This window comes from Lytechinus pictus, chromosome 14, assembly GCF_037042905.1.
Source record: "Lytechinus pictus isolate F3 Inbred chromosome 14, Lp3.0, whole genome shotgun sequence".
Classification (NCBI taxonomy): domain Eukaryota; kingdom Metazoa; phylum Echinodermata; class Echinoidea; order Temnopleuroida; family Toxopneustidae; genus Lytechinus; species Lytechinus pictus.
In genome coordinates this window covers 3,555,813-3,567,517 of record NC_087258.1, presented here as the reverse complement: position 1 = coordinate 3,567,517, position 11,705 = coordinate 3,555,813, and the positions used below count along the sequence as shown (strand labels likewise).

At 36.1% G+C, this 11,705-nt stretch overlaps 1 protein-coding gene across 1 annotated transcript; it reads left to right on the top strand.

Annotated features, from left to right (window-relative positions):
- Nucleotides 1-925: 925 nt before the first annotated feature.
- Nucleotides 926-11,151, top strand: LOC129276339 (uncharacterized). The gene is made up of 3 exons (XM_054912722.2): nucleotides 926-1,576; nucleotides 5,303-5,497; nucleotides 8,922-11,151. Exons 1-3 carry the CDS (start codon nucleotides 1,480-1,482, stop codon nucleotides 8,984-8,986), a joined length of 357 nt encoding a protein of 118 aa, XP_054768697.1. The 5' UTR covers nucleotides 926-1,479; the 3' UTR covers nucleotides 8,987-11,151.
- Nucleotides 11,152-11,705: the final 554 nt, after the last annotated feature.

Here is an 11,705-nt window from a genome sequence, read left to right as displayed (position 1 = left end):
CTTTTCTTTGTGTAAATAATATTTTCCATTAAATTGTTAAAAATATCTAGCCGATTTGTATTTTTAAACGTCAGATGTATCAAGAAAAAATTAATCAATTTAGCAATAATTTTATTGTCTCTCGCTTCACTTCCTGACATTATATTTTCAAATTAGTGCATAAACCAAACGACTTCAAAATAACAAAATTCTTGTTTTATTGAGACCATTTCCTAGGTTGAATTCAAATTGTTGAAGTTTGAACCGACGAAGATATACAATTACAATAACAAAATAATACGTGATCTTAAAGAACGTTCAAATAATATTGTTTCAAACGCGGTAGATATTAAGGGAAGGAATGTTACGTAATGAAAAACAAACCAAGTTCTTCATGTACAAAGTTTTTCATGCGCACTATATTGTGTGGAGCGCTGTGGCCATGTGGATTAGTATCCGGACTTTAAAACAGAGGATCGTGGGTTCGAAACCCAGCCATGGCATAAATTCCTTCGGCAAGAAATGTATCCATATTGTGCTGCACTCGACCCGGGTGAGGTGAATGGGTACCCGGTAGGGTTTTTTCCTTGAACGCTTAAGCGTCTATTAATATGGCGGCTCAGCTACAGCCGGGGTAATAATATGATACCAAATATCAACGCGCAGTTAAGTATATGCACATCAAGCTCTAGGTTGAGAATTTCATTTTCATAGGAGAAAAAAAAATCATAAAGACTTTTACCAATTTTTTGACATCATTTCCACTCATTCACTTATATGTTATTGTCTACAATAATTATCTAACAATACTTTGAGACAAAAAGCGCAACCGGGGTACTCCAGTTATCTGCTTGCAACTCACTAACTTCTACAACGGAAAAGAAAATGATTATATCTCTTTCCCATTTTTCTCCGAAACCAAAGTATAATACTCGATTGTGAATTCAGACGTGTCGGTGACCGCTCAGAGACCAAACGTGTTTGCCAATTGCGCGCGCTTTTTGCCTCGAGAGTGCTTTCGCCCGCCACTTTTCTGCGCCTTAAGTAGAAATAATTGTCCCACTGCGCATGAGCTCAGCCGTGAAGAAGTGGATTGCACACCGTCCTTAAAACTGAAGGGGAAACCATTTTCGGACTTTGATGATGTCAAGAGAATCACTGTTTCATCAATCGCTAAAAGTCTGACAGGAAAGGGAATTATCCTTTGGCAGCATAAAACCTCGTGAAAAACTTTTCAAAGGCGCACTTTAGTCAGAGTCCACCGGCAGTTGCACTGAATGAAAATTGATAATAAAAATTGTTCTCTATTAAAAAGGAATGATTAGAGATTCTAGAAAGGGAACCCGTGTCTAAAACTTTTTGAAGCCAATAGTTCGATCGGTTAATGTGTGAGATATCTTTATTGAATCGCAATCGCCAGCCAATCAATCCTCCAGCTTTGCCCAACGTCTCAGCGAATCCGTAAAAGTAGACGGATCGAAATCCTGCAACTAACAAAACATGAATCCGACAGTAAGCTCCCTACTTTCGTTAGCACTTCTTCTCTTTATAGCCGTCCAGATATCAACAGCATTAAGTATTTCAGACGAAACACAAGGTAAGATTTCAATATTTTACTTAATTCTTGTTTCTGTTAGATTTATCTTTGTATCAATAATGTGTCTATAAAATCTAATCACAGATTCGCAACTAACCCCCAACATCAACAACAAATGCTAATGTGCCTCTGCTTGCTTTGTTACAGTCGGCCTGCATCCTCATTTAAGTAACTATTTTTTTAATACCATTCTCCAAATAATTGTTCAGTTTGGACGTGAACTTTTGTAAACTCTACCAACTTCATAACCTTGCTAAGCCAGAAATTTCGTATCACGTTCATTTTGTTGAATATAAGTGAGAATTCTAATGGTGTTTTAACCTATAGTTAATGAATTGGCCATTGCTCTTCAAGAAAAGGAAATATTTTCCACTTGCAATGTCAACCCGTTGCGCTCACGTAACCAGCAGTTGAGTTTGAAAAGCAAGGGTCACAAACTGTAGCCTTGAGGGAAGGCTTGGTAGTGCTGATGGTATAAAGAATAGCACCACTTGACATAAATCCTAACCCTGGTCCAAGGTTCCTAACTCAGAGCCAAGAACTTAAGCGTAAGAAAGTTGAGTGTTTGATATGCTTCGTCCATGGGAAACCTGCTCACCAAAATATATAATTTAATTGTCTGTATGCGCATCTGTTAATAAAAGTGCGAGCTATATATGTGAAGTTCAGTTTGTTGTATCGATTGTACATGGAATATTACACTCGCCTTCGAAAATCAACCTGCACATTCCTTAGAAGATCCGTTTAGAAGTACGGTGTGATCATCTTCAGACTGGAGGTTATAGGGCGTCTCGAACTAAACCATTTTGAAATTGTGATTGACTGTTTACGGGTTTTGAAGTCTTTGGTGTTATACGAGTATGTATTTACGTAAAGATTAAGATTCTTAGCCGATAAATCTCAGTACTGCTATGTTACAAGTCTGTTAGTGTTGCATTTTTTTATCACCAAAATCCTCGAGAGTAAATAAAGAACTTCACTGACAAAGGTAAGCAAGGAAGGATCATTACTAGAAAGTTGGTCTGTCGGTCGATAATTAACTGTCATCAAATTAATTTTTCATAACTTATGTTTTCTTTGCATACGTAAAATCACTGGCGTAAATCATTGCGTCACACCTATTGTTCAGGGGAGGATGATCAATTGTTCCACCCCCCCTCTCCTTGAATAGCGTGTTCTCACGGACTTACGCCCGTGGGTAAAATGTAAACATGCATCTTACAACGTGTGCAAATTAATAGTAGACTAGAATGTATAATCGTCTGGTGTCTTCTACTTTATCAGTGGTAGATGATAAAATTTAATCACGCTGATTAGTATCAATGTCCTGGCTTTTGTCCCCCGGCCCTTCCAGGGACTAGCTTCTTAATGGATGTAAAAAGCACATTATTGGCGAGCCATCAGGAATACAATCGCTCTTTCATTTTTTACATGTTTAATGTTTTATGTTTAATAGCTTTTCCAACTTAGACTTATGCCTTCTCGAAGAGTAACAACATAAAAAACGAAAGAACTATAAAACCTAAACAAAAACATATATAAGAGAATAGGTCAATGCAACGGAATGAGCTAAGATTGAATAAAGATGAAATAAATAACGACGAAACGATAAGGGGAGGATGTGTGATTGATGTGGAGAGAGAAAATAAGGGGACTTATTATGTTTTAATCAAAGTCAGAGTGTGAGGAATAGTGGTTTGCATATTGTAAAGTCTCACAAGTTTAAACTGTCTCGATAATCGTCAATTACCAGAAGTAAAGATCGGAAAACCTACAGGAGAAGTCCTTCATTTCCGTACCTGGTGTGATGTGATGAGTAGTAGATATCAAGTCCTCTGCAACGGGGACGGATCCACGTACACAGTATTGCAAATGCCCGTCAAATGACAAAGAACAGATAGGAGGTCTTTGCCGAAAATTTGTAAGACGGAACAGCAGTTTGGTCCTAAGAATCAAAGCTGACTAAAAAAATGCAAATAAACCGTTTGTCCAGAGTCCAGGACGAAACTGCTGTTTTGATCCCCCAATTTTCGACAAAGACCTCTTGGTTGCGCTTTGTCACGAAGAACATTTGGCAATATGTTCTTAAATCCGTCTTGCTTCGTGGAGGCGAAAACTGCCTGATGAGTATGTTGCTAAAGCCCCAACATCTAACATCGTACCTTAAATCACCCTGTGATCATCTAGTTTCCCGTATCTTCCCTCTAAAAAACGCCACAGAATATAGGGTACTTGATTTGACGTTGTATATCACTGAACAATTCAAAACGTTTTGAAAGACTGGACCAAGATGACGATACATGCATGCTATTGGATCTCTCCAATTCAGAGAATTTCATTCCTTATTTTTATCAAGCTTTTACTGAAACTGCCCATTTGTTTGTACATTTGCTCCCATTTACAATTTAATTGATTCAAATCTGATCATACTTCCCTCAAAATAGAAAGATACATATTATTATTTATTATTATTTATTCGGCATAATCTAATACATAAACAACATATACAAACAATAGGAATAGGAGAGTCACATGGATGCCGTGATATAAATTTAAAAAACTATTCTGAATATTATAGATACAATATTTTCTTGGGAATCAAATGCATTCTTAGAAAACTGGAGACGCCATTTTCACGAAGTGAACATGTTTAACAAAGGTGAGGTTTCGGACGCTCACCTTCGGAAATGGGCATCTCGAGTAGAAACTCTTGTAACAACTGAAAAAAGAGACGAAATGAGGTCCTTCATATTGAAGTGTTCCCTCGAGGCAACATCATTAGCGGACATTACACCCCTCACAAGAATGTAAATATCTCATGAAAATACCTGGTTGTAGCAAGGGGCATTGAACGGGGTTTTAAATGCATTAATTGTCTCGGAGCAAATTTTTCATACCATGAAAAAAGTAAGTTGTATAAATCATCTATTCTTTTTAAAAGAACCTTCATATCTCTTTCATCTAGGCGCCATTACCATTTCCATCAGAAAATGGTGTTTAACTAATTGACCAAGCGGTCTATACAGCTAACGAAATGATTTAATCATTCTTCTTCTTTTTCTTCTTCTCTATAAGTACAGGCCGCCGTCTGGCGTATTGTCGTATTGAATTTAAGGGATGACATTTGGGCAATCAGTTGAATTGTTTTTGCTACCTTATTATACTTAATCCAACTCGGAGGCTGTTCAATATACATGTACAATATAGACCGATCAAATAATCAATCGCTTGTATAGAGTTTTCTTTTTTTTAAATCGAGTAGCATTCGTGAGTCAGTCACGAGGTGCACCATCTCACAACGTACCGAGCATTCCGACCGGGGGGGGGGGGGGGCGTTTCATAAAGCTGTTCCTAAGCTAAGAGTAAATTGAAGAACGACTGGTTACACTCAATTTTGGTAAATGGTATACACCAACATGTTCACTGGCGATAGTTTATCGCGTAACAAAGGTTCACCAGTCATTCTTAAAGTAGTTTTTAACTTACGAGTAGCTTTATGAAACACCCATACTGGTGCTGTTGTAAGTCGAACTAATATTCCCATCTTTACGTGTACGCATTTAACGCCTGGGTGGAGTGTGGTAGATGAAGGTAACTGTCTTGTTATAAGTTTGTTAGCTATGGATGGGATTCGAACCCCCACACTTCGTGTCATGTGATTGAATCGTTTCAGCACCGTTACTACCTTTGGTTGGTAATGTTGACATGTTTTATTTCTCTTTTAAGGAGGTTCAGCATGGGCTTTGGATGATGAGGAGCAACCCGCCGATTACAGGAGCGTTTTGAAACTGGTCAAATACGAGATATTGATTAAAATGATGAATGATTTATGCGACGAGCTTGATATGTGCCAACCCAGCCAGGTGCCTGCCCGACAACCCTCCGTCGTCCGAAGGGGGGAAAACAACGAAAGAAGGAGAGGTGAGTTTATCATTAACACATAGCCAATACTGGAAATGCATGGGCCTTGCACATTGCATTAAGTGCCTTATTAAATTCTATAGTTCAGTAAACTCCTTTTTTATTCTATTTTTTTAAAAAGCCCGCCTTCAAATTACCTGTATAATGTAGACTGGGGATTGTTCATTTTACAAAACAACTTTTGTGATATGTCAGCAAGATTAATTTATTTTGTTTAAAATTCTCTTATCGAAAAGTTCACGTCAATATTTTGTATAGGCTAAAAATATTGACCTATCCCGCGATCATTTGACATGTTTGAGGAATCAATTAGTTCCCAATCATTCTTCAATCGTTCATTTAATTTTTGTGTTCTGACACTCTGTATATGAATGAGAACAAAATAATGATGCAAGGTATATATTCATTCCTATGGTCACGAAAAATCAATCTGTGAAATCATCTTTGGTTTAGAACAATAAAGCAAATTGAAAACAGTATATCTTAAATCAAGACGATCGTAATCAGTAGGCCCTTTGACAGCGGCGGATCCAGGAGGGGGGGGGGGCACAGCTGGCCCGTGCCCCCTTTTAACCCTCTAGCACCTACAGATTCCTATGCATAATGGCAATTACTCACTGGAGGAAACAATAAAACTGGTAATAAGTAGGCATTGTTCCAAACAAATTGAAATATTTTTTTATAAATTTACTTTTGTTCATTACAAGTTATATTTATTTTGTAGCATAGGACCTGTTGAATAGAATGGTACATGGCAAAGTTCAATCAGATATACGAATATTGACCTTTGACAATCGTTTGGAGAGCGAGAAGAAAAAAAAACAAAAGTTCGGGTTTCAGCCGCCCCAGTCCCACGCCTTCAAAAAAATGTAAAGTATCACTGACAGAATACTAAAGTTTTCGCCAAATCTTGGATCAAATATGTCAAAAATTAATTCCAACTCACATCTAGATGTCACTCTGTGTGATATCCAACGTTTTGATGAACATATAGCAAGGCCCGAGCTTCTTCGGCGAAGTAAGTGGTTTTCCGAGACATGGACGCAGCCATCTTTGCTGAGATCGACTGCGCAACAGTCTGGAACTTGCTACACACCGATGCATGTCAATCGGTTTTTCTCTATTATACTCAATAGGAGCATACACTTTTCTATGCAGATCTATGTAGAAGCCAACCTATACGGTATGCACACGCAATATTACCACGGTAAATCATAGACAAGAGATACTATAGCGCAAAGAAAACGTACGGACGGTTAAGGGCGGTTCAGTGTGTAATAGGAAGGGCGGTCTCGGGCGGTTCAGGTGCTAAAGGGTTAAGAAGCAAAATTAACATTTATAATGTAAAAATTCCAATAAAACAGAAGTGTGTCCCCCTTATAAATTGAAGACTTTTTTTTGCTTGTCAAATTTTTCCTCGGGAAAATGTGCCCCTCCCCAAATTTGGAAAATCCTGGATCCGCCCCTGCCCTTTGGAGAATATGACTAAATGAAAAGCATAACTCGTCTGTTCATAGGAATCAATGCTGACAAACAAGATATATGTAGATATTTCAATAATTCCATATGCTAATAGGATAGAGACATTAGTTTTTTGGACATTATTAGCTCAATATCGTATCATCTTCCTTAACTTATGTTTCAAAATTTAATGGTAATATAACTCATCAATGAATAATAGGAAAAAGAATTTCATTTGCAATTTCTTCGTTAATAGAAATCGGTTATTATAGCGATGGTAATAATCGCCGTGATATTTATGAAATGAGAGTTATTATCTTCGCCTCAGCAGTTTAGTGGCAAAGACCAAAGCTTTAAAGGGACAGACTTTGTTCAAGTAAACTGTCTTTTTTTCTTTCTATTTCTATACGGCGATCGATTTCCACCCAGGCAATTTCACCCACATGCTATGTTTTTTTTTAATTTCACCTGCCGATTTTCTGCGACCGTCCAAACACGCTAGACCTTTTTCCCCTTTGTTCTTTATTCTTATAGCAAGGCAAGAACTTTGATATAATATCAACACTTTGTTTGGGATTGTTTTCCCTTTGTTGTCTTTGTATGTCTTATTTTGTATCAAATCCATGTCCCTTGTTGACTGGACTGGAAATACTTATCTTGAATACCACTCCTCACTCGATTCTTCTTCTGTTACAATATTACCATGCTCTTTTTACTCTGCATCGTCGTCCTTGTTGCAATAATTATGTATTTGTTCCACAACCTGTAGTTATTTCATTGAGTGAAATAAATGCATTGAATTGGATTAAATCACTGTGTTAATGTTGGACCATATACATGTGTATATGAATACCCTTTAGCGTGTCATTTGCAAACAACAATCCAAAACTATAAATATATTTGTATTTCAATCAGTTATTATGATTATGAAGAAAGTCTTATATAGGATTAGCCTCCACCTTCCTCATGTCTCTCCTTTTAGATATATTTTTCCTGTATATCTCTTAAATTAGTCTCGTAAGCCGAGCTAGCTAGATATAATTGACATAACAAGGGATATTAAAAGGGACAGAAGTCATCAACTGTAAGGTTTCAATCAATATGCTCATTTTGCGATAATACAGTTTTCTTTACCCTTAAAGATTTAGAAAGAACTCTATAAAAGATAAGAAACAAAAGTGAAAACAACATTGTGATATCTTGGGCATCCCGTAATTTCGGGTCATAGATTGTGATTGGCCCGCATTCCTCATTAGGAGATCCTCTTCAATTCAAAGCTAATCTAACTATCACTTTATACCCATGATTCCATGGCATTTGCTCAGAGGTCACTTCTATATTTCCAAGCATCTGGCTAGACAATTTCGTGATTACTTTTTAGGGTTTCTTTTCAAATAATCCATTCTTAAATAGAAACCCTGCATTGCAACATTTTTTAACATTGACCTAGAGTTTTTTGTTTCAAGAAGATTATATTAAGCTCTTTACATGGAACTACTTCGTCTACGATTTCCTTTGATGTTTAATGCAAATGTAAAGATCAATCACAATATATGTGTGTGTGTGTGTATTTGAGTTTTGTCAGACGTGTATCAATCAGATATGATTATTTACGTCTGGACCGACCTTTAACGTCACCATCCGAAAGACGCGACCGGGGCTCGAACCTCTGCATCAATTTGTAACTTCCCCACATAGCTTGGATTACAGGCGCACGCCACAACGCCTAGTTATATCATTAATTACAAAGTGTTTAGTATAGGACCTGCGAGTTTGTGTCTTCTAATTTTTAGTTTCGCGTTTAGAATGATTTCCCCCCTTCGTAGCAATTCTTATATACATGTAAGGGTATCATAGTTTTACACTGCATAACATCTACCTTCAACATATTCAAATTAAAAATTACGATTAGAAAGGAGAAACATTAACATTCATGTCATATATCTTTTTATTCTATTTTTAGGTGGATCGCACTTATTTTGGAGAACTGCCTTACTGAAGAATCCAGTTCTGAAGACCGCAAATTGATACCCGAAACACATCCTGAAAAAAAAAGTGTGTACGATATAAAACAACAGTAGGGGTGGGGTAATGAGTATCTTATTCCATTTCAAATGTTGACCATACAATAGGCTTATAAACAAGTTAACACAGATAGGCATTTTCTCCTTTACTATGACTTTATGTTCGATAACTTGTATTTCCTTAAAAAAATGATGGTTTGATTCTTGGGGAAAAACATTATTCAATTAAACGCCACTATCTACGGATTTCTTGGCGTAAAACCTTTTTAATTGAATTATTTATCTGGACACTGCACAGTAAAAGCGCTGTTTATTTTTTTTTTCAATAGCCCTGTTTACTATGTGAACCACACAGTTGTTTAAACAGTTCAAACATGTGTTTGAAATCACAAATATCAAAGTTTAGTTTCATATTTAATTATCAATGAATATTAGGCATGGTTGTTTAAATTGTTCAAAAATACTGTAAGGTTCATCATCATAGTAAACATGGTAAACACTGTTTTATGAACTTTTAAGCAGGGTTTGTGCTGTGCATAGACACTGATATAGCATATGAATAATAATTTAATCTGTCAATATTTACAACATGCAATAGGTTCTGGTTTTTCTTATTCACAACTCATAGGGTGTATTTGGTTTTATCTACATTGTGTTTTGATATTTTTAGATTAATAAAAATTGGATTGAAATACAAAAAAAAATCATCATATTTATTGTTTATAATTCAGCGCCATCGATATTTTCATACATTACTTTATCATGGTGTCTATCGGTTATAAGTTGTTACATTTGTCAATGAAGATATTTGCCGATTACACCCTATAAGGAAAAAAAAACAGCAAGGGACATCCTTTCTGTATCTTGTCGCGAAGGCTATCCCTGAGTCCGCGCTCATGGCCATCTGTTAACTGGTCTACTTGAATACGTGTTCCGAGGCCACTTAACTTTCGTTAATAGCCCCTTGATATTACGTTGTGGGGACGTTTTTATAGTGTGTAGAATCTCAACGGAGCCCTCTACAGCATCGCTTTAACATCATGGCTACCAATATTAGAATAAATGAATACTAAAGAGCGAATTATTTGCTAATACTCCAGGGGATGGTGCGATCCGTTCACTCACCTTTCCTTTTATAACAGGTTTTATCTCTTACATTTGGAGGCAAAAATTATTCTAAAAGTTAAACGGATTCTGCGGTTATGTTTATTCCGTTTATCAAGTAGTTGAAAGGTGATGATTATGTGTGTAATCATAATATATCATGTACTACATGCGGGTAGTTTATTTATTTTTGTTAAATATTATCTTTCTCTATAATCAATCGTCTATATGTTACATGTACGTCATTGATATTGTATAAATTCAACATGCAAAATAAATTAAGATTTTATGTTAAAAAAAAATTATACAGAACTAGAAATCAGAAAAAACACATTTTCTCTTAGAAAAAAACACCTAAAATGTTAGTTAATGCAAAATGCCTTCAAAATTCATTCTTTAAGATTAGGAATAGCCTATTTTAATAAACCATGTGAAAAATATCAATTACAAGATTTATATAATCTCTACACATTGATTACTGCCTATCGACAACATCCCGTATGCATGCTATTATTTGAATTATGTTACCTATATGAGTGTAGTGTTATGTATAGCTTTATTCCTTAGTACATGACAGTGGCTCTCGAGTAGTTTTATTTTTTTCCGTAGATGGGGTTGCAGGTATTCCAACTGTTCAATGATATAGTTATTAAAAAAAAGTTAGATAGATAGTTTAGTTCTACTGTTACACTCTTATTAAAAAAAAAACTAATATTGGGTAAAATGGGAACATGCATGTTGGTTCGGTAAAAGAGATACTAAACATTTTATAAATTTTACGCAATATTGTGTTGAAATAGCCCAATATAGGGTAAAAAGTACCCAGCAAACATGCATGTTCCCTTTCTATCTAATGGGTAAAATTGTACTAAGTGTTTATAGAGTGTAGACACTATGGAAATTGCTATAGCATCTGCTCTCATCTGCAAAGTGATAAATGTGTCGAAATAAAATATTCCATAGTATGCTCGTATATGGGAAATGTGTATTTGAAGTGTTTCTATTTGTTGTTTAAATCTAGTTTGTTTTTTAAGATAAACTTAATGTGAGAAGTCATTTATGTAATTTTCGAATCGTATTTGAGTTTTCCTGAATTCCGGAAATCTTGGGTTGTACACGCATTCTAATAGTTTATTGAGTTATTCTTAATAGCATATGTGATACAATTAAATATTATTCTACTTTATATTACAATGATTATATTGTCACTTATACCTCGGTCACATTTGATCTACGATGGCCGTACGACGAGTCGAAAACGGCCGTTTTCATATTTTTTGTACCAGCTATACATAGGTGGTTTGAATAAAATGAATTAAACGGCTGTTTTCGACTCGCCGTACGGCCGCCGTAGAGCTTATGTGACCAAAGTATTACTGGATTGCCTGTCTAAACCGGTGTAATATCGCTGTCCAACCACACACACGCTTACACACCCACCCCTCACACACCCATAAACACAACGCGAACCCCATCGATGAATAAGGTACTACTAGCTTTGATCGGTCTGGAGTCGGTTTTCTTGGTTTGACGGTGACATTATGTTCTTCATAGTAAAGGCAAACTGCAGAAGGCTCTCCGTGAATTACGATCGTAACCATTTTAACGAATGTGGGTGG